The 23405-nt window shown below is 46.1% G+C and overlaps 2 protein-coding genes across 2 annotated transcripts in view; one reads left to right on the top strand and one right to left on the bottom strand.

The window, feature by feature from the left end:
* Positions 1-13932, bottom strand: part of LOC102005035 (ATP-binding cassette sub-family C member 11) — a 78823-nt gene extending 64891 nt beyond the window's left edge. Inside the window, 8 exon segments of the mRNA XM_013502712.1 lie at positions 327-413; positions 4029-4192; positions 4195-4261; positions 5971-6161; positions 9525-9567; positions 11418-11485; positions 11488-11539; positions 13801-13932. Of these exon segments, the coding sequence (XP_013358166.1) occupies positions 327-413; positions 4029-4192; positions 4195-4261; positions 5971-6161; positions 9525-9567; positions 11418-11485; positions 11488-11539; positions 13801-13932 (804 nt within the window).
* A 6737-nt stretch (positions 13933-20669) lies between these two features.
* Lonp2 (lon peptidase 2, peroxisomal) overlaps positions 20670-23405 on the top strand; it is a 92638-nt gene continuing 89902 nt past the window's right edge. Inside the window, exon 1 of the mRNA XM_005401402.2 lies at positions 20670-21024. Coding sequence (XP_005401459.1) covers positions 20792-21024 — 233 coding nt within the window. The 5' untranslated portion in view covers positions 20670-20791. The remainder of the gene's footprint in view (positions 21025-23405) is intronic.

Genomic DNA, 23405 nt, shown 5'->3' with positions numbered 1-23405 from the left:
TGTGGGATCACTGAGGGTGTGTGTGCCTCAGAAAGCTCCAAGGTGGGCCCGCATCTTCTTCACCTCTTAGTACAAACACTGTGGCTGCTGAGCTGTAAGAGGTAAGAAGTGAAGCTAAGTCCTGACCACAGTGTAGTGAAAATCGATGCCAGTAGAACCTCTCACTAATGGTATTCAGGTTCCAGAGTCCCAGGAATGCTGGGAAATATCCAACATCAAATGGGTGTCAAAAAAAGAGGTTACATCAAGAAGGAAAATTAGGAGGTAGCAAGCCATAGCAATGAGTACAGTGGGTCCAAGGATGAGCAGGCAGCATGGCAGCCAGCCAGTGATGAGCTCATAAGCAGCAACATGGGGCCATGAGCACCACCCCCCAACAGAGAGTCCATGTCACTGGTGAAGAAGCCAATGGCCTGTACGATGGGCACAGGCATCACCTCTCCAGGGACCCAGGATGGGTAGCTGGGGGTCTTGGCATGCCCTCTCCTGACAGGAAGGTTAGGAGGCAGAACACCTGTTATGATTTGGACCTGAAATGTCCCGAGGAGCAATGTGTTGGAGGCGCGATCCCTCTGCAGTGGTGTTCAGAGGTGAGGTGAGCTTTGGGAGGTGATTGGATAGTGAGTGCTCTGACTTCATCCATGAGTTACTCCACTAATAGGGCTGAAATTTGGAGGCATCATGGGAAAATGATGGAAACTTCAGGAGATGGGGCCTCATTGCAGGAGGCAGGGCACTTGGGGCATGTTCTTGAAGGGTTATCATGTTCCGAGCTCCCTCCTCTCTCTCTACTTCCTTGCTGTCATGGAGTGAGAAGCCTCCTCTGTCAATGCTCCTGCTGCTATGATGTTCTGCCTGGCCTCCGGCCAAAGCCACGGTACCATGGATTGAACTCTCTGAAACCATAAGCCAAGATACAGCCTTCCTCCTTTAAGTTTTTTTCTCAGTATTTTGCCACAGTGATGAAAAATGACATAGACAAATTATTCTGCCTTTCTGTGCCAATGAACCTCATCAGTAATATGGGATAATAATTCCACATACTTCATCATGTTCATCTGAGAACTGAGTGGGAAAAGGGCATAAAATGATTTATTTTAGCACACTGAAAGTAGTATATTATGATTTGGGCTCATAGAAAAGGGCTGAGGAAGACCTAGGTGTGCTAACATGGAAAGCTCAAACATAATGAAGCAGGGTCAAAAAGCTACAAACCACAGAAGCAATTGTAGTACCACAGATGTAAAAACATCCCCAAACCTATATTGTACATTTTCTAGCAGCAAAACCAAATTGCAAGGCACTATGTAAAATGTAGTACCATTTATGTAAACACGCACACACACATACACACACAATGCAATATCTTTTCTATGGATAACTTACAAATGTATCTAAATGTACGTTAAAGAGTCTAGAAGAACATGGACCAAATTGATGACTGTGCTAACTCTGGGCATAGAGGAAGTGATCCAGTCTAGGTCATCCTCTCTACAATTCTGTTGTTGTTTCCTTGGAGAATACATTTAGGTGAGTTTCTTAAGTTAGTTTAAAATTAAAGTGCTTGGAAAACAACTCTAGAAATCCTCATTTGAGTACTGAGTTCCATCTCCACTTTCAAATGGGTCATTTTATTGTAGGTTTCTGTGCAGGGTGGGGAAATGGGGGCTTGCATATAGTATGCAGAAGGGGCCACAGCTGGCCTCAGCCCAGGTCCCCTGAGTGAGGCAAGAAGGCACAGTGGTTGATTCTGGAGTAGAGGCACTGTGTCAACTCCAGGCTCGCTGCATCCCAGTCCTGTGACCCTGGAGAAGTCACTCACTGTCCTAGCCTCCACTTCCTCCTCTGTGACAAGGGGAGCCACAGTAGACTCCACCACACAAGAGGGTGTTGGAGGACTAACTGAACTAACATAAGCAGCACCTGGGACAACACCTAGTTTGGAGAAATTTAGCAATTTTGTAATGACTTTCCCAAGATAAACGGGGAGCCATTAACTGTGGCCAAGTGAAAAGGGCAGCGCAGACCCCAAGCTCAAGGTCTAAGAGAACTAGTGACTGTACAGTTGAACGCATGGATCACTACCCCCTTTCTACGTGCTTCACACGCACTAGCTCATCTAACCCTGAGACAACGGTCCTGTCAGGTTGGCTCTGTTATTATTCCATAGCATCAGGAAGGCTGGTCAAATCAGCTAGCATCACGGATGTCTTACTTACTTTTCTTTCATTGCTGAGACAAAATACCCAATGCCCAAAATGAAGGAAGGAAAGGTTTATTTAGCTCACAGTTTGTGGAGGTTTCAGTCCATACTTGGCTGGCTCCAAGGCAGAGTGGCACATGGCAGAGGGCAACAGTTCATGGCGGCAGAAGACAGCAAAAGCAACAAGAGCAAAAGGGGAGGAGTGGCAGCAGACAGCCTCTGTCCCTCGCTTACATTGTGTGCAAACTATCCTCCCCAGGGTGGGTGTAGCACTCACATCCATAATCCCAGCATTGGGTCATGGATCAATCATAAACTCTAGAAGCCCACCCCACAACTGCACGAGGCTTTGGGGGGACATCTAGACAGAAACCATAACAGCAGAACTAACGTAATAGTGAAGAAAAACAATAGTGTTGGTGGCTACTGGAAATTTCTGATGCTTGTAAGCATGTGGATTTACAGAAAGCTTCTCAATGGCAGTGGTTAATTTAGCAGATGTTTTACAGATACCTGGCCTGTCTGATTCAGGTGCTGGGTCTTTTGCAGGATAAAGTAGTAAGTCAGAAATTGTTTGTGTCTTTAAAGGGAATTCCTATTAGTGGGGCAGGCAGATTAGTACAACAAGAACTGTAACAATTAGTAAGCAGAGGGACTGAGATGGGGCTTGGAGATACCATCGATAAGGATGGGGCACCCAAGCCATGCCTTGAAGAATAAAGGGGATTGTAAAAGGCTGGTGGGGGGTGATGAAGACCACTACAAAGTGGCTCTGAGCAGGATTTAATATTAACCAGTTGGCTTTCCATGTTTACTTGTGAGCTGTCCGAAGCTTAGGTACCTTGTCTAAAGATGCGCAGCGGACTTATAGTAAATGAACCTCTATGGGTCACTGGTCACCACTGAGACCTGTATTGGCCTGTGAAGCTGCAACACCTCAAAACAAAAGATAGGGCAACAGCTGAGGATATCTGGCTCCAAACCAAACTAACTTAAAGGAGACTGCACCTGCAGATATCTCACTCCTGCTGTGAAGGCCTTCCTGGAGATAGTGTAGTTCTCCTAAATTAACATAATGTATTGCTTGGAGAAGTCCCTAAAGGGTTCCCCAAGTCCTACTCAGATTCCTGCGTTTTCTTGAGTATCCCCCTCCACTGTTTGTAAACCAAATAAATACGGGCTGCCCAGAGACATCTTTGTCTAAACTCAGAGAATATCAAAACTGTAAGAGAGTTGGACCCTCCTGGAGCCCTGAAATCACTACAGTTGTCCCATTTACTTATGCCTTTGCCGTCCACTTGCTTGGGAGATTGCAGGCCTGATCAGCCCGCAATAACTAAGGGTTATTTAATCTGATAGTGGGGTGAGCAAAGTCACCAGGAGAGCAGTATGTGGCAGGATTCTTCTTTTGCATCTAAGAAAATTAAAACTCAGAGAAGGTTACCTGTGATCGCCTTCCCTAGAAGAATTACCTAAGCTCCAAGCTCATCCCCAAGCTTGCTCAGGGGATGCACTTCCCCCTGGACTTCTACTTAGCAGTGTCTCCTTGGTCCACAGCTGTCTCTCCAGGGCCCAGGGCAGAATCTGGCCCAGAAGGTGACTGTTGAGTGAGTAGATGGCTCCTTTCCAGGACTCCGAATGCAAGCGCTGGCTGCCCTCAGGGGCAGTTGTAGATGCTATAAATGCTAAGCCTAGGAGTTAACTTCTCTCCCTCTCTTCTTCCCCTCCTAACTAACTCCCTCTTCTTCCCTCTCCCCAGCCCCCAATGCAGTGACGTCAGCATGTAAGGACCTGGGGCCTGGGATATACCACTCCCGTCACTCACCTCTCCTGAGGTGATGTGTATCAGAGACTTAAACTACAGGAGCCTCTCAAAGGCAGAGGAGGAAACAACTGCACAGAATCTGATGGCCGTCTGCTAGCCAATGGTCCAACTGGAGCATGGACTCAGAGGCTTCAGATGCTCCATAAGGAAAAGAGCACAGCAGGGGCCACGCCGTGGACGGTACTGCCTGAGTGGTCTTCGGAGCACTCTAGGATCTTTGATATAATCAGCATCTACAAGGAAACAGGAGTTTGGATCATTTGGACCTCCCAGTTCTTTCAGGTGCATGTTTGATGTTTCTTGCCTGAAAGAAGGACTGGGATGTTGAGGTCAATGTCAGGGATTTGCTAAGAATCGAAACAGACTGAGGCACAGTCCTATCCTCAAGAAGCTCAAAGCCATGCCGGAAGAGACTTGGTTCAGCGGACCCAGTTCTGAATCTCAACCCTGCCACCAGGGGTCAAACTGGACCTAATGCCCAGGGGCAAGGGGACCCCATTAATGTGAAGTCTCATACAGGTGCCACACTGGAGCACAGGGAGGGAGGGAAATGCCGGAGATAGATCGAGAGAAACAGGAGCAACTATTCAGCATACTAACCACCTGCACGTCAGCCATCCATGGAGTCGCCAGTCGCTGTTCTTCCTGATCTACACGCACTCTCCCCTGAGATGGTCACAGTGCCTCAGTTTTCTTCCGGGGAGACTCTCACCTACCATTGCCCTGTACGGACTGGTCTGTCCATCAAAGTGCCCACCATCCTCCGGCCAACCCATGAGGATGTAACCCCAGCTGACCAGTCAGACTCCGCATCCCGCCGAAATCAGGACTTGGGGGGCAGGGCATAGAGTCCATTCATCTTACCCATGACACACAGAGTCATGAGTTCCTCAGCCTCCGTTCCCAAGGTGCTCAGCCATTTCTCAACACAGTAAACGTGCACCCAGAGTGTTTTACAGACGAACTTAATGTTACCCTCTGGGCAGTGTGCTCTCTATTTTACACCTGAAGGTGTTCTGGGGTTCAGGAAATTAGAACACAGAAAGAATAATTACATTGCTCAAAGTCACCCAGTAATTAAATGGCAAGGCTAAAGTCTGAATTGAACAACTGGTGAGAGTGGAAACTGCTAACAACGACGCTCTCCTCCCCGACAACGGGCTCATTTTCTGAACACAGCTGAGGGACAACATCATCCCCAACTCCAGGTGTGGGCTTTAGTCTGTCCCTTGCAGCTCCATCTCTGGTCTCTGAAGCCCAGAGTCCCCGAACCTCACCCGGTCTGCACCCACTGGTCCCAGTGATACAGGGGAAAAAACTCCCAACCTGAACGATATCTGGGATGAGTTCATGTTCTCTAAAATCAAAGAATGAATTTTAGGAACAATGGAGGTTAAGAGCAGAATATATTTATTGAGGGAAAGAAAGCTTCTGTCCAAGAGAGGGACAGAAGGGGGCTTGAGTGGGTTGCCAAGGACCTTGCCCTTCCCAGGTACTTTATAGAGCAAAACCACAAGGTGAGGCAGGTCCAGGATAGGGGGAAAATGGGAATTACAAAGTGGGCATGAGGTGGGGCAAAACTATGGTCAGCCAACAAGATTACAAGTATAATTGTTTAGGCCAAATTGATTAAACTGAGATCAAATGGAGAAGCGAGTCACGTAGCAGTGGGTCCGAACACAGAACACGGGCTTTTCCTCTAGGGGGTTGGGCTGGTGACTCTTCCTGGCTTTTTTAAGGTGATTAGAATATCAGTCCCTTATGTCCACCTCAAGGAGGTATACGGCTGCATTTGTTTAGTTTTGTCTTGAGGTCTGGCCCACAGCAAATACATCTCTATTTACAGGGTATCTTGTTTTCCATGTTGGCCCCTTTGAGGGCCTGGCCCTGTCTGACTGCCTATAATATTTTTATCTAACTCAGCTGCCTATAACACCAGTACACTTGTAATACAGAAGCAGCAGCCTATAAACACATGCAAAATCCTCCTGGTGCTTTGGAACCACAGCGCCACTTAAAGCAAGGAAGGCTTTTCACACCCAAGCCTTAAGACTTCCTCATCCCAAAGATGGCGGAGCCAGAAAAAAGGAAAAGTGAGCCAAGGGGGGGTCTCTGCATGGGTCACCAACTGCCCTGGGTCTCAATAACCAAAGCTTTATGGCAGGAATTTCCAAACTCAACAAAAGCACAGAACAACACTGCTGGATTCCCAGTGCTCATGGTCCTCCATCAGGAACAAGCAACATCTTGCCCTTTTTGTTGTCATCTCTACTCCTCCATGCCCTTTTCTTCTGGGGTATTTAAAGCAAATCTCAAACATATCACTCCATGTATAAGTGCTTCAACATGTATTTCTTCCAGATAATACTTTTAAAAATCATACAACCGGGGCTGGGGATTTAGCTCAGCAGCAAAAGTGCCTGCCTGGCAAGCTCAAGGTTGTGAGTTCGGTTCCTGGTACCGGAGAAAAAAAAAAAAAATTAAAAAAAAAAAATCATACAACCATAGCAACAATAACTCCTTAATAGAACGTCATGCCTTGTATATAATCAAAGTTCTCTAATTATTTCAAAAATATTTTTATAGTTAGTTTGTCTGAATCAAGATCCAATAAGGTCTACACCTTGTATTTAAAAGGCAAATCTGATAGGCCTGGGTTTTGTTGGTTTTTTTTACATTATTTCTCAATTGTGTTAACAAATACATTAAAATTATATACATTTACCAGGTGCTATGGGATATTTGAATACATGAATACATGTATAATGTTCAGATCAAGGCACACACATCTATCTCTTCAAACATTTATCATTTATCATTCCTTTGTTGAAAGAACATTCAAAGTCCTTCCTCCTAGCTTTTTAAAATATGCACCTACAGACACCTTCCTATGATAGAACACAGTCCTACTCTTCTCGCTGCCTGACTGTGTTGCTTTGGGGCATATTTTTGCAAGGGAAATAATAACATAGTAAGGACACATATATTACAAGATTATTTCTGTTATTCACCCAAAGAGTGATATACAAAAAAGTGCAGGAAATCTGTCTATACACTATAGAGCAGGAATCCAACCGAGGACCTGGATCCCATGATAATGTCCTACATGAATCCAGCTGGAGGTCTAGAGCTCATAACAATGCCTCCCACAAATCCAACTGGAGGCCCAGAGCCCATAACAATATCTCATGCAGGCATGTTTCACAGATCTGTGCTGGGAAGGCCCAAAGGTCAGTGATGGAATCTAGAAAATCTGTGCCAGTGGGATGAAGGATCTCTGCCAGCAGGCTGAGGGATCTATACTGGAGCCAGGAAGCAATGCTCAAAGTAAGAACCAGAGCTCCCCTGAAAAGTATCACAGCCATCCTCAGCAACAAGGAGGTCCCAAGCTCGTCCAGTGGTGAAGGCAGCTGAGTTCCCATCAGGAAAACCAATGCAGCAAACTTCTTTAGAAGACTGAGCTATGCACCTTCTTCCCCTCCGGAGCCAGGAATCGATGCTCAGAGTGAGGACCAGAGCTCCCCCAAAGTGAACTGAAGCTACTCCCAGGCTCCTTGGAGGATGAAAACAGCCAAGTTCATCAGGAAAGTCAGCATGAGAAGCTCCTCCAACAGAACCAACAGCTCCTTACAGCTTCCACCGCTCCAGCAGGCTTTCTCCGCTCCCAAGAGCCTCTCAGCTCCCAACAGCCTCTCTGACCATAATCTAAAACCCATTGTCAGCCTTCCCTGTCCCTCTGTCCCCAGCCTCTCATAACCGCCTTTTTGCCCCCAACTATGAGACCAGCTATTTCGGATTCATATGGGAGCGGGGACAGGAAATGCCTGCCTTTCCATGCCTGGAAGAGTTCACACAACTGACCTCTAGTCCCAGCCATGTTGCATCAAATGACAGCCTTTCATCCTTTTTCTGGCTGAATTGCATCTATTATGCATGTTCACTGCATGCTATTTATCCATTCATTGGTGGCCCCACACGAAGGTTGTTTACGGTTAGTCTGCTGGAGTCTCCTTTCAATCTGCAGCAGCTTGACCTCCTGCTTGTTTCTGTGCTATGCATCTGTTAAAGGAATTGTGCATACAATGTAAAGGAGGAAAAGAGGCTTGCTCTCCTCCCCTTTTTGCTTTTGTTGCTGTTGCTGTCTTCTGCCGCCTTAAACTGTTGCCCCTGTGCCACGCCACCCTGCCTTGGAGCCAGCTGATTATGGACTGAAACCTCCACAAACTGTGAGCTAACTCAACCTTTCCTTTAATTTTGGGTGCTGGGTCTTTTGTCCCAGCAACAAGAGAAAAGTAACTAAGACATACCACTATATTTTATACCTAAAAACATAGCGGTCAGAAAGGGCCATATGCCCAATATCATGGCAAGAGGCCAGATTCTGACCAATTTCTGATGTTATTCCAAAAAGCTTTCCCTGGAACCATTTTTTGTTTTTCTTTTCTTTTCTTTTCTTTTCTTTTTTTTTTTTCTTTTTCTGAGCAAGTCTGAGAAGTGCAGGTCAAAGTTTAACCAGTTTCTGTACAAGAGGTTTTCTCTTTTCCTTAATTACACAATTTGCTTTGTTAATCTCCAAGACCTGACTATAATGTACAACATTTCACTAAGTTCCCTGACTATTAAGTGACCTTTCCAGAGAAGCTGGTCTGCCTATAATTTCCTAGAATATAACTGGAAACATCCATTCTCTTCTCATGGGGGAGCTAAGATGTTTAAAGGAACACAGGACATGTAAAATCAATTGTTCCACCCCCCCCCCGACACACACACACACACACACATTCTCCTCCCATTACCTTGGGGGTAATGTGGGAATTTAATCACATGAGAGTTAGTGGTGGGTTGAGGACCTATAGTCTGGGCCATTTACCCAACCCGTAGTACCCAGGGCAACTCAGGATTTGCGACCCAGAAGAAACCATTAAAGAGTGCTAGAAGCATCCATTTCTAGCTTTCTTAGCTAACTATTGAGCCCGTTGACAAATCTCATGAGTCCTTTAACAAATCTCATAAAATATGCGATTTTTTTCACCAGGCGTGGTGATGCATGCCTGTAATCTCAGAACTCTGGAATTCAGAAGCAGGAGGACCACAAATTTGAGTTTAGTCGGGCAGTTTAGCAACAAAGTAAGACCTTATCTCAATTAGTCAGTCTAGCAGTCAATGGCTGGGGATATAATTCAGTGCAAAGGCCCTGGATTTAATCCTAACGCTGAAACAATAGATGTGACTCTTGCTTCAGAAAAAAGATCACCAGCCATATGTATAAAAGCTAGACACATTTCAGGAGATTCATGAACCCATTTTAGAATTCCCTGTCTGGCATGAGAAAAGAGCCAAGATGCCTGAGGACAGATCCTCTGTTTACCCATCCCTGGTCACTGTCCCCCCGGAAGACGGCCTTAGACCCACCCAGTGGTTGCCTAATGTGACTCTACCTTTTGACATTTTTGGCCTTGGGGTCGTGGGCTGATAGCAGGGTGGTGCAGTGCTCACCTAAGGGGTTCCAGAAATCCCAGATTGTGAGGGATGGGTTACCCTGAATAAAGAACCGAGACCAGAATCCAAATTGGAATTTTAAGAGCCTTTATTAGCCGGGCCGGTGGCTGTCAGTCTGTGTAATGGGTTACCCTGAATAAAGAACCGAGACCAGAATCCAAATTGGAATTTTAAGAGCCTTTATTAGCCGGGCCGGCGGCTGTCAGTCTGTTCTCCATGCAGGGAGATGCTGAGCAGCTCTGAACTGAAGAAAGTTTGAGCTTTTAAGCCTGAAAACCACATCCTGGTTGGAGCAGGTGAAAAGATCTTTTTGCAAGGGCAAAAAGCGGAACCTATTGGTTCCAGCAAGCAGGTGTTGCAAAGTTCAGAGCGTTCTTAGATGCATACATTGTTTTCAAACTAAACTAACAATCAAGCATAGTTTTTCTTTCTTGGGTGAAACTGGCATTTTTCCTCCACCCAGTAGCCCAGCAATTTTCATTTGTTTTATGTGTTCATCAATTATGTGTTCACCACAGGCTGAGCCGTGACAGTGTCAACCAGAAGGTGAGGGGCTGGAGACCTGGCAGAGGGTCACAGAGATGAAAGATTACAAAAGCACACATTATGACTATGCAAAACTCATAATTTGGTCATCAGATAGAAATGTTTTTTCATGACTATTATTTCTAAATTAAAAGCGGGGGGGGTGAGATTAACTATTAACAGAGGAATTATAATGAAAGAAACTATGATCGTCCCATACTACAGAACATAAGGTAGAAGCTTCTTAAAAATAGGGTTAATTTATATTTAAAACATAGAAAGAGTTTGAGCTGTCTTAAGCAAGAAAAAAGGGCCACAAGTAGATTTTAAAGTTCAGATTTTTTTAATTTATAAAAAAAGATAAAACATTTATATTTATTATTTATATTAAATTGTTAACAGTGGTTGCCTTTGAAGAAGGGATTGGAATTGGAAAAGGAGAAAGATTTTTTTTTTTTTTTTTTTTGAGACAAGATCTCCCTATGTAATCAGGCTGGCCTTCAACTCAAGGCAATCCTCCTGCCTCAGCCTGCAGAGTGCTAGAATTACAGGAGTGTGCTCACCTTTTTCTATGTATCTTTAACAAAAACACTAAAATGAAATAAGAAGTAAACAAAAGTGATAAAGTCATATCTTTGAGAATAACTCAGAATATAGCTGAAATGATTGAATTAATGTGCTGGTACCATGATTTTCCTTTTTATTTTCTAAATTGCTTTTAAGGTTACATGTTTCAGTATAAACAAAATTATACTCAAAAGAATATTTGGGGAAATAAGAAATGAAGGTGTGTTTGTGGATATACCAACTCCCCACCCTGAATACAATCATTATGTACTCCAAAGATAGACCAATGTAAACAAAATGTGGGAAAACGCTTTAGGGAAAAGAAATAGGGAGTGGTGGGCCTGTGGGCAGGACGCTGGGGTCCCTTTCCCCCCACCAGACCTCTCCTCTGTAGCCCACCGCCCACCAGGGCTCAGCCTTCCAGACAGACGTGAGGGAGTGGGAGGAAGGCAGCGAGGGTGGTCTTGCTCAGGCCTCTTGCCCCGGGGCGGAGCAGGACTCTGAGCAAAGGCTCCAAGGTGGGGAAACCTTTTTACTAGAGCCTACCGGGTGGGGCAGGCCCTGGGTGCTTTAGGACGCTGACCTTGCGCTCTGATTCTTTGTTCCCAGAGCCTGTGGCCCTATCCACATCCCTACTTTCAGGAAATTCGAGGAGGGGGAAACTGAGCTTCCAAATTAGCTCCTTCCAAGGGGTGAGGGGAGCAGGGGGAGGGAAGGTGGGAGGGAGGAGGGGGAGAGAAGTAGGAGGAGGGGACAGGGAGAAGGAGGATGGGAGGGTGAGGGGAGAAAGGGGAAGACGGGTGGGGGGGGGGGGGGGGAGATTGTCCAGAAAGCATCCCCCCAGGGTGGACCTGCCCTCCCCGGGCCTTGGGCTTCCTCTCCTGCAGGTTACAAGGGCCACTTTTGAAAGCACAAGTGTTCTTGAAAAAAAAAAACCGAAAGGGTGTCAGTTTCAGATCTCCTAAATACTGTCCTGAGGAAATGTTCACCGCCCAAACACAGATAGCTCTTCCACACCCACCTTTCTAAAGAAAGGCTTCCAGGCCCAGCATAGGGGTGTGCACCTGTAACTCTAGCGCTTGAAAGCCCGAGGCAGGAGGATTGCAAGTTCAAGCCTACCCTGAGTGACTTAGCAAGAACCAGACTTAAATGAAATGAAAACGCAGGAAAAAATAAATAAATTGGGGCTGGGGATATGGTTCAGTATGAGGGCCCTGGATTCAATCCCTAGTACTGAAGGAAAAAAAAAGAAAAGCACAGGAAGGGATTTATTCGGGAAATGAGATGATGACATAACTATCAAGGTCCAAGGTGGTTGGTGATGGGCTTACAGGTGCTTATCACATTGTTATAGATAAATACATAGCTAAGTATGCAACAGAGGACGGTTAGATACAGAGATTAGGCAGACAGATCCTAGATGGACAGAGGTATGCGTAAGCATGGAGGTGGCATGACAAAAGATTATCATTCAACTATTTATGGAAGCCTGAGGTCCCTTTGAAAACAGCAAGTGTCAACCACTATGGGACAAGATTCCTTGATCTAATTTATGATCACTGTGAATATCCAGTGAGTTCAATTTCCCAGTGTTTTAATGGCACAGAAACCCGCTCATAGCTAAGTCATGAGAGCATGTCAATGCCAAGACTCACAAGACAGGAAGGGCGGGGAACCTGGGACGTCCTCCTCTGGGCATTTCCAGTTGTCCTGCCAATTCTTTGGGTCCCAGAACCAGAGAATCTTAAAAGGCTGCGGGCAGGAGCAGCTGTGAGCCAGGCTAGAGTGAGATTTTTGAGAGGGAATGGGACCCTCAGGGAAGGGTTCAGGACCATGTCCGGCTCTCCCTTGGCTCTCTCTTGCCATCCACTCAGGTTCAGCCAAAGATCACAGAGAGAAACTTCCTCTAACCACCCTCCCCTCCCTGCTCCCCATCCTGTACCCTTGGGCCAGGTTGGTTTCTTTTGATCCCTCAAAAGCCCACTCAGAAACCCACACTTGTTGCCTTAGCCCAATCTGTAACTGTACATTTGTTTGAGTATTTGTTCAGGCTTAATGGCCTGCACCAAACTGGAAGTCTCACCAAGGCAGGGATGGTTCTGCCTTGCTCACAACTGAATCTCTTGGGCTTAGGTCATCCAGGGAGAATAGGAAGTGGCCAGTAAATAAATGATGGGCCAGGTGTGGTGGTGCATGCCTGTAATCCCAGCGCTTGGGAGGCTGATGCAGGAGGCTCATTGCAAGTTTCAGCCTGGACTACATAGTAAGCTCAAGGCCAGCCTGCACTACAGCCCGAGACCCTGTCTCAAAAAATAAACAAACGAACAAACAGAATGGAGTGGAGTAGAGAAATAAATGAAAGGCGATCATCTTGTCATTGTCTGATTCTTGGTTTTCCGAGATTCCAGGGGAAGTCCGGATATATTTTTCATTCTCATTTTTGCCTTCTGAGTATATTGGCTCACTCTGGCTAATCTAGAAATATCCATGTGCCTAGTGCAGGAGAAGGGGTGATAACTTAAAACAGTTCTCAAGAGACAGAAATAAGAGGAGCGTGTGTAGCAGGGCCGTTGTGCTCAGGGCACAGCCTATGCTGCGCAAGGTCTTGTGCTCAGATGGACTGCAAGGCTGGCTTACAGCTGTGCTAGTGCCATCCTGGAATTCTTAGAAAATTTGAACAAGGAGCCCCATACTTTCATTCTGTACCAGGCCTCATAAGGTATGTGATTGGTTCTGGTGCTTAGATTCGGCTTCTGACGCTCAAATATTGGATTGTGCTTCAAGTGAATGGATTACACACTGACCCACTGTTCTGAGAGAAGATTCCCTGAATTCTTTCACCCCACCTCTTCGCATTCCAATTCCTTTTACAAATCACAATCAAATCTCATAGAGTCCATTTCTGGAATTCTCCTATAGACTATGCTAGGTAGATGTAAGGGTCGATTGTGTCATTTAAGAAATTTAGAAGCTTAACTAAATCAGCTCAACAGTTCCACACCCTGGGATATAGAGGACCGGCCCTAGAGTAGCTCTAGGCCTGAATGTTATAAAGCGGAAATCAGGAAGGACGGATCTGCTCCTGTTTCTTCGGAGGAGCTCCAGTCTTCACCTTTAGCTTGAACATCATCTCCTGGCTTCTAGTGCAGACTCTTTGGCTTCTGCCTTGGACCCTTCACACTTCCAGCATAGATGCTTCAGCCTCTATCACGGACCCATCGGCCTCCTGATACCAACTCGCATTGCGCGCTGCAGTGGGCTCCACACCTGGGACTGAATCCGTCAGTCTCCAGTGTGCAGACACCCTCTGCATGCTTCCTCATCGGGCTCTGTGGGTGACTGTCCTGAGCTGATCTTGTAAATTCTTGTACATTTGTATATTATATATTGTATCTGTTTTTCACTGCCTGATACAGTAGACTTCCTTACCTTGGCACTAGGCCTTGAGGTTTCCTTGCTAGGTAATGTACAATGTGGGTACTTCCAGGACTATGGGAGGGAGAAGGAGGTGTTTTGGGTAAGGGGGGTGCTACATGCTGTTTGTTAAAGATCTCAGTTTTCTGGCTTCAGTGGGCAACCTAGTACTCAGACACATGGAGGTAAAATTGGCAGGATTCAGCAGAATGGGGGCCTGAGGTCAGGTTGTGGTGTAACACTAGACAGTTTAGCCCCACACAAAGATTCCCAGTGGTGACAAAGCTGAGGGGTGGAGTCATTGTAAATCGAACTTCGAGTTATGCACCTGGACAAGGTGCTGCATCCCTGGCGGCCAATAAATATGCCCCATCTGTGTTGTAGGTGGCAAATGAGTACAGTTCCCCCTCGAGCACTGCTTGACATTTTGCATTGTGTTAATGATGCAGAGGAAAGTGAAATACCAATGATACACATCGTTGGATGGGTTTCCGCTCATGTATCAGTGACCTGAATGCCTCTGCTGAATAGTTTTCAAATGCCGAAAAATATTCCTCTTCCTTTCCCCCTAGTCATAATGTAACTGCTACAGACAACGCACACTTGTAAATTTAATCTGCACTTTGAACATTGCCATTTTCCCCTTATACCTACACAATCAACAAAATAATAAATCAAGGCCTGATCTGTAGCCCTTGACAATGTCTGTGGTGCAAATACTCCACTGGCAATGATTTCCGGGTTCTTACGAAACTTCTCTTGTGTCTGGAAGAGAAGCGCTTAGGTCACTGTTCAGCATCTACACCACGCACGTGTACAGTGGGATGGAGCTTTGGTAGTTCAAATCACAGAAAAAATAAAGTAATTATGAGGTGATAAGTTCTGAATATTACCTTGTTTTAAAAATAACTTACTTAACTCCTAAATTCATATAGCTAAAACTTTAGTAATATTTGTGTTTAAAAGGCTCTCAAAAACTCCTGCCATTTTGGTGGTTATTTCCCATGAGCTAATATGGCTTCTGCAACGCATGACTACACCCATTTAAAAGGAGGACTGACTTTTGCGGGGGTGTCTCATTATGTGGCTCAGGCTGGCCTTGAACTCACTATGTAGCTCAGGCTGGCCTTGAATTCATGGCGACCCTCCTGCCTCAGCCTCCCGAGTGCTGGGATTACAGGCTCACACTGTTGAGCCCATAAGGACTGACTTTTTAAAAATTCTTTGCCCATTAGGATGCCCTCTTTCCAGTTCACTCACAAGTGTTCTGTGTACGTGTGCTGGCCAAGGCTGACAATGACAATTTCCAGGGTCCACTGTAGTGTAGACAGGAACATGAGCCACTTGAAAATGTGGGTGACCCTACTAGATCAGACAGGCTGCAAACAACAGGGAATCATGGGAGGGTTTGGGAGGGAGCTCAGCAATGCAGAGATGGATGAGGCCTAGTAACGTGGGGAACGTGGAAAGCCTCACTCAGGGACGAGCCCAGGTTGAGCAGTCCTTCCTGCCAGCGGGACAGTCAGCCACCAGGTGGATAAGGCATCAGCTGGAAAAGCCTAGGAGCAAAAGACGCTCTGCCCAGACCAGACTCCTCTGAGACCCAGCCTGTACTGAGCAGGACTTAATGGAACTATCTATCAAAGAAGAGTTTAAAATGCTAACCCTGAACAAATGATTTTCCCCTTGCTCACTGACAAGTGGGGGTCACAGGGAAGACCAGTTCTTAGGGACTGAGGTGTTCGTTTTTCTCTCTTTGTAGCTGTAAGAATATGATCTGCCAACCTGGTTTATTCGTATATTCCTGCAAAGACATGCAACCAGGGTTTCACAGGTCTCTTTCCTGTGTAGCTTTGGCCAGGAAGCTAACAACAGGGAAAACTAAACCAAATAAAAAATAAGAAACTGTGAATGTGTATAACGAACATGTTTCCTTGCTCTTCCCAGTGAACCGGGAGCATGGCCACATGGCTTGGGCCTCCTCCCAGCTCACAAGGCCTGCCTGGACTGACTTCCGGGGCCTGCCAGAATTCCCTTGGCATCTCCACAGAGTTCCCAGCTTCCTCTCAGGAAGAAGCTGGAGCTGAATTTTACTTATTTTAATTAGCAGCAAGACCAAGAGTGTGGTCAGAATGGCCATGGGAACACGAGTAGCAGGAGACAGAGAGGAAATAGATGCTTTCAGCGCAGTGCTTTCGCCATCCCACAGGGCAAAGGTCATGAGTGCAAGCAAGGTACAGAAAAGGGCAATTTGCCTAGTGGCAAAGGAGCCGAGGGCCTGCAAGCCAGGCCCTGAAGAAGTTACAAGCAACTAGGCTGTGCTCTTCTTCCTGGACCTGCCATGCTGCTTAACTTCCTCTGCTTTTAGATTTACTTCCTCCTATAATTTCCAATAGCTGTTGGAGACCAGTGACTGCCCAGCCTGTTGATGGCCATGAGGGTTTGTATCTAGATGCCCCCTCGAGCTTCATATGCTCACGGGTGGAGCTTTTGGTGACTGCACCTCGGGTGAGTGGTGGCTAAATATGATGTTGGGAGGTGAATCCTGGTTGGAGGAGGCAGTCCCTGGGAGTGCGGCCTGGTAGGATCTATCTCCCTCCCCCTCTTCTCTCTCCCTGCCTCTCACTGCTGTGTCAGGAGCAATTCTCCTCTGCCCTGCTGCCCTGCCTTGAGGCCAGCGGACTATGGACGGAAAGCTCTACGAAGTGTGAACCAAAATAAACCTTTCCTCCTTTAAGTTGGGTGCGCCAGGTATCGTGTCTCTGCAACGAGCAAGAAACTAAGACAGTGCCAAATCCCTGCCTCCGGGTCCCTGGCCTTCTCCTGTTTTAGAAACTGGGCAACTCCTTCCCAACTTAACCTTCACATTTGTCCTAATCACTTCCTGGAACATTTTCACTCCCCCAGCTCCACCAGCCCCTTCAGAGATGGTCCTTTCTTGTCATTCAGGTCTTAACTCAAACACCAGCTCCTCGGGGCTGGGGATTTAGCTCAGCGGCAAAAGCGCCTGCCTGGCAAGCGCAAGGTCGTGAGTTCGGTTCCCGGTACCGGAGAAAACCAAAAAAAAAAAAAAAACAAACACCAGCTCCTCAAAATAACCTGACTAGAACATGCTGTCTAGTAGGAGCTGAACAAGTGGGTATGAGTTGTCAATCACAGAACTCCAGGACACATGCAGGGGACAGTTCCCAAGCCCTGTACCCAGGGCAGTCAGAAAGTGCTTCTTCATTTCTCCTGGCGCTAAATTGATCAGGTTTTTGATAGGACAGCCTAGATGTGACGTCAGCTTGAAGAATGAGGGACACATAACCTTGTGGCTGCTATGAACTCTCTAGCGGCCTGCTCTCACTCTGCAGAGTGGACTTCTTTTCCTACCATTAGCAAATGTAAAACCTTACTACCATTTTCATGTGTCTTGTGCAGTTCTTTGTTCAGAACACCAAGGACCTGGAAAGGATCTACAGAACCCCTGGCAACAACACCAGCCTCCTCTCCCAAATCTATCACCTTCTACATATGTTTCTATTGTATTTCCTTTACTTATTACTTTCTAAAAATGCCATTTATTTCCTTTTTAAAATTTTTCTAGAATGTAAGCTCTTTGAAACCAGGGACTTTTTGTGTCTTGTTCATTGGAAAATCCTTGAATCTAGAATACACCCAGCACAGAGGAGGTGCTTATTGAATACTTGATGCATAAATGAAGTACGTGCAATGCCTAACAAAGCAGAGGCCAGGAAAGTCACACACTAAATCACTAAAGACTTCATATGTAAATCCTTGATGTTCTTCCAAGTGGGCTGACACACCTCATTACAGACATACACAGACAAGATTGGAAAAAGGTGTTCACCCAGCAAGCAACTTAAACTTGGACCCATCACCACATGTAGAAAACTTGGTGGTCTCTCTCAGGTGGAGTAACCTCTTTACCTTTTACCTTGGAGGGCTAGAGGACTGAAAAACAATAGTAGGGTTGTGAATTCATACCCTTGCAAATTTAGTATCATGAGAGGCAATGTTGCTTAGCAACTAATGACTGAAATTGTCCAGGCAGGATGTTCTTCTCAAGACTGAGAACTTCCAGCTCCAGCAGTTCCCAACAACCACACAGTGCCATACCTTAACAGTACAGCATGGGTATGTATTTTAAAAAATAAATCTAGTAGTTAGTATGTGTCCAGAACCTATGTTGTTGTTGTTGTTGGGGTCTGTGTGCATATTAAAAGCATTAAACATAAGTATTTTTTAAATATACCACAAAGTTCATTTAGAAGCTCATTTTTGAAACATTCAAAGAATGCAGCCTCTCTTCCCTACCCCTTGGAGAGAGCGTGATGGGAAGGTAAACTCTTATGAACCTGGGCCCTGCACATTTTATCTCCATATCACTCCCAGGGTCTATTGCAGGGCAAGGTACACAGTACACATCCAGAGACATGATCCACAGCCTGCAGATTATACCCAGGATCATCAGCCACCAGCTCAGTTCTCTCTGGGCCCTTGCACCTCAGGCTTCAACGTGGGCTCTATCCTTGGCAACTGCTTTCCTTCATTCCTCAAGTCCAACACAGCAGTATACTCTTGAAACTGCATTCAGACATAGCTTGACTCCACCATTTCTAGTCTGAGTTATCATCTCTTCCCCAACAACTCCACTACTCCCTAATTGACCTCCCTGCTTTTGATCTCAAATCCTTACCTTCCAGCCTCCACACAGAATTATATCCAATCAGATTACCTCCAACCAAAATTATCTTTTGGACATAGAAGCCAAACAGTGGTATTCCTCAACCTGAAATCTCTGGGACCTTCCATCAAGTTCAAGGACCTGAACCCCTTACAGCACCTACAGAACCCTCTGTAATCTGACCCTACCCACTTTATGAGGCCTCATGCTCAGAACATTCTAGAAGCAGGTTCCTCAAACACCCTCAATTCATTCCAGCCACAGGGTCTTTGCAATTGTTGCTTCAGCATGGAAAAGTCCCCGAGCCTCTATCTCTAATCTTCGCATGCTGCTTCCTCATGGTACAGGGTTCAGTTCGAACGTCACCTCTTCAGACAGGCCAGCTGTGAGCAGCTAAAGGATTTATCAAATATTTCCTTCATTTGTTTTGTTCTCCTTGTTTGCTTCTTCCATTAAAGAGTCAGCTCCACGAAGGCAGGAAACTTACCTGTCTTGTTCCCTGAAATATCCCCCAACACCTACAACACCATCCTGCACACAGTACGTGTGAATATTTTCAGCGAATGACTATTACAATAAATATTAAGCAGAAAGATATTGTTTAGTGAACAAATGAACAAAGGTGGGACCATGTCAGAGAGAGAGCTTTGGCCAGGAGTTTGCAAATTCTGCCTTTGTGTCTCTTCCAAAGCACCTAGTAACCCTACCTCTCCTTTCCCAAGTCTGTGGCTAACACGGAAACATACAGTTTTGTCTACTCTGCACCAGGCTCAAGTGCCTGTGGATCTGTCACCGTGACCAAGAGATGTGAGGGTGGGATCAAGTTTTATGTTACTTTCTCTACCCTTCTGCAATTAATTCAGGGGTCAGTGCAGAGCAGTCACTAGCAGGTGCTTGTTGATCTGAGTGGTTTGGTTTCTGAGAGCACACCCTTCCCTGCAAACTACAGGCAAATCCAAATCAAATCTCAACGTGAAGGAGCTCCCAATGGCCCAGAATGAATTGTTATTCAAGCAAAGAAATAGATAATATTATTGGATGACCATAAAAATAAATATCCGTGAGTCCACACTAATATAAATCATGGAGTAAGTAAATACATGGGAGAGATAGGAAGTGTTTTCTTATAGAACTCAATAAATAATGCAGAATTATCTCCTTAATAAGTACTTAATAAGATACTTATTACGTACAAAAAGAAAAATAGTAGTTCACAGTGAAGGACCCTGGAAGGTCCCACCTTGGCCAAGTAATCAAGATTACAGTCACCTTAAATAGCGGCCACATACTGCAGCCAGGCGCCCCAAGTGCACACCATCGATGTGGTCCTGGGAAACGTCAGCTAAATCCAAATTGATAACAGATACCCTTTAAAATACAGTATTTTTAAAAGAAAAAAATCAATAAAGACTGAAGCCCTGTCACAGATGGGAGAAGACCTAGCGGTCCGACCTCAGATCTCCCTAGGGACAATAACAGGAGAACCGGCCAAGTTTGAGTCACGTGTTCGGATTAGGCAACAGTGACGCCAACTTCCTGGCTTTCATAAGGAGCCGCGATCGTGTAAGACGGTACAAGGGACACTGGGTGAAAGGTGTGTGGAAAACGTCTTTGCTATAGCTTTGCAACATTTTTGTAAATCTGAAATCCATCCAAATGGAAGGTTTAAAATACTCATTTATCCATTCGAATAAGAAGTTTCAATAGTACACAGAATGATCCTTCCCAACACACTGGGAGCGAGGCTGAGAGGAGGCGAAGGTTGTAGCCGGCTTCGGCGCACCTGTTCTCGCCAACCGCGCAGCTCATCCTCTAAGGAGACTCTGGGAGGGGGCGGAGCGAAGCGGTGGTACGTAGGGATGGAGACAAGCCGTAGCGCGGACTCCGAAGCAGCGATATTTGAGCCCGGGGGCGTGCCGTAGCGCGGAGCCGGAAGCGGCGGTAATTGGGCCTGGGGGCGGGCCGTAGGGTGGGGCCGGAAGCAGCGGCGGGACGGTGGGGTAGCCTAGCTGGACGCTGGGAGCTGACCCGCTCACTCTGACAGCTGCAACTGCGAGCAGCCGTCGCCATGTCGTCAGTGAGCCCCATCCAGATCCCCAGCCGACTCCCGTTGCTACTGACTCACGAGGGTGTGCTGCTGCCCGGCTCCACCATGCGCACCAGCGTGGACACGGCGCGCAACCTGCAGCTGGTGCGGAGCCGGCTGCTCAAGGGCACGTCGCTGCAGAGCACCATCCTGGGTGTCATCCCCAACACGCCCGACCCGGCCAGCGAGGCGCAGGACCTGCCGCCGCTGCACAGGTAGGCCGGGCGCCGGATCCCGCCCCCGCCGCGGCGGCGCTCGGACCTCTCGTGGGAAATGGGGGTGACAGAGCTGCCCGGCGACAGTTCATGAGATCGTCCAGGAGGTAGTGCCTGACACTGGTGCAAGATGTGCTTCATTACCAGCTGCGGGTCGTAACCGATCCTCGTCCCCGCCCCCTGCGGTCTCCTTGGCCAGTGCGCTTAACCTCCCCAGACCTCCGTCTGAGTGCTTTTTTTCTTTCCTTCCCTTTCCCCTTTCCACCTCGCCCTCCCCCATCCCGCTTTCGTCTCTTTCCTTTGTCCTCGAGTCCTCCTTCCTCCCAGCACTTTTATCCTGGAATTGAGACCCTGTTCCGGTTGATACATTGTGTCAACTTGAGGAGTCTAGAAACTTGACTCCAGCGGTTCTACCTCCTGGGATGAAAAGGACACGCCCTTAGGGCTCTAGGATGTTGTTCATTGTGTCAACTTAAGAAGTTTAAAAGTTCAACTGACTCAGCAGGGGGCCAGGGTCCTCACTTAGTGACAGTCTCAGCTTGTGGAGGAGGGCACAGAGATGGTGTGGGCGTGATAGCCGATTTACAATGTAAGCAGGAAAAAGAGGCTTCCTTCCCCGCCACTTGTGCTCTTGCTGCTTTTGCTGTCTTGTGCAGCCTTGCAGCGTTGCCCCTGTGCCCGGCCAGCCTGCCTTGGAGCCAGCTGATTACAGGCTGAAACCTCCACAAACTGTGAGCTAAATAAACCTCTCCTTCCTTAACTTTGGGTGTCAGGTATTTTGTCCCAGCACCGAGAGAAAAGTAAGACCGACACACTGTACTCCACAGGTTTGTTTTGTTTTGGTCCTGCACACTTCCTAAACACCACTTTGCCTTAATTTTGGGGTGCTCTTCTACACTTCTGTATCCTCTTTTCCTCCTCCCACATTACTTTTTTTTTTCCTTTATAAAAGGCCTTCCTGTTCACATTTTCCTTTGTCTTCCTCTCTGGAACTTTTCCTAACATCTAAACTTTGGTCCTTCTGTCATATCTTAACATTTAGGCCCCGCGCTTACCACTAGATTGCCTGGCACCATGGTCTTAGCTGTGTGGCTTTGGGTGAGACCTAACCTATGTCTGGTTCTTCATCTGTAATTTGCAGATTAGCAACATCTATCCCTTGAGTGGTTATGTAGATTAAGTATATAGATTGCTTAAGTGTATACCATGCTTGGTGAATAGCTGTGCTGCCACCTAAAGTGGCCATAGAGCCTTTGAAATGTGGCTGTTCCAGACTGAGATGCTACAGGAACCTGATTTCATGATTTGCTAGGACCGTCAGTTTTAGCCCTAAAGCTCCTGTGTCCCTCAATCTCAGGTAAACCAGGGCAGCTGGCCACTCTGAAGGTGCTGTACATGTACATTTCACGTTGTGAAAAATCTTAGCATGAAAAATATTTTGTTTATTAATAAAGTCCAGTATATAGACTACATGTGGGAATGGTAATACTTTTGACCATTTGAAATGTTCAATAACATGTTAATAGTTCATCTGTTTATAACGTGGCTACTAAAATCACACATGGCTCACATTTTTATTGGACAATGCTGATTTGTAGTATGCTTTCAACAAATACTCTCTTTAGACTTGTCTCTGTGTCCACCTCCTATGTTTAACTATAGTTTGGAGATCCTTCTTCCTCTGCATTTACCCCTCATTTTTATTTTTTCTTTTTGTCTGGTCCTGGGACTGGAACCCAGGGCCTCACACATACTAGGCAAGTGCTGTACCACTTAGCTACATTCTAGCCTTATCCTTTATTTTTAAGAGATTTCTGACTGAGTAGATTTTTAGAGGCTTAAAAAAAAAAAGCTTTATTAAATCCTCATCACAACACATACCCACCCACACACACACACAGATCTTGTTTTCACTGAAAATCTTGGGTTTGTGTTTTGATGAAAGTCCCTCCCTTTTCTTCATATTTTCAAAAGAGACTGATAGTTGCTTAAAAGACAAAAACAAAAAACCCTGTACAACAGTGTGGTATTAGTTCAGATTGTTAAAGCTTTGGTTTTATCGAGCATGAACATTTAGCTCTCATCTACTTTGGTTACCGCCTGAGTGGAACTGGACAATTTTCGAATTGCATTACTCTTTGGCAATTGTGTTAGATTCTGGTCCCCCTATAATTGACCCACTCTTTAATCCCCTGCTTATTTCTTTCATAATGTTTTGCCAGGTACTTACTTGTTGTTGAGGCAAGAGTGGTAATGAGTAGAGTTTTTTTGGTTCTTGTTTTATGTATGTACTAATTATTTGTGGATTCTCTGGATTTTAAAAGTAGAGTTAGGTTGGTAGATTGCTGGTTTGAGTGGCTATCTGATGATATTATTCTTGC

This window comes from Chinchilla lanigera, unplaced genomic scaffold (assembly GCF_000276665.1).
Source record: "Chinchilla lanigera isolate Chin_1 unplaced genomic scaffold, ChiLan1.0 scaffold00073, whole genome shotgun sequence".
NCBI lineage: Eukaryota > Metazoa > Chordata > Mammalia > Rodentia > Chinchillidae > Chinchilla > Chinchilla lanigera.
This window is presented reverse-complemented; position numbering and strand designations above follow the sequence as displayed.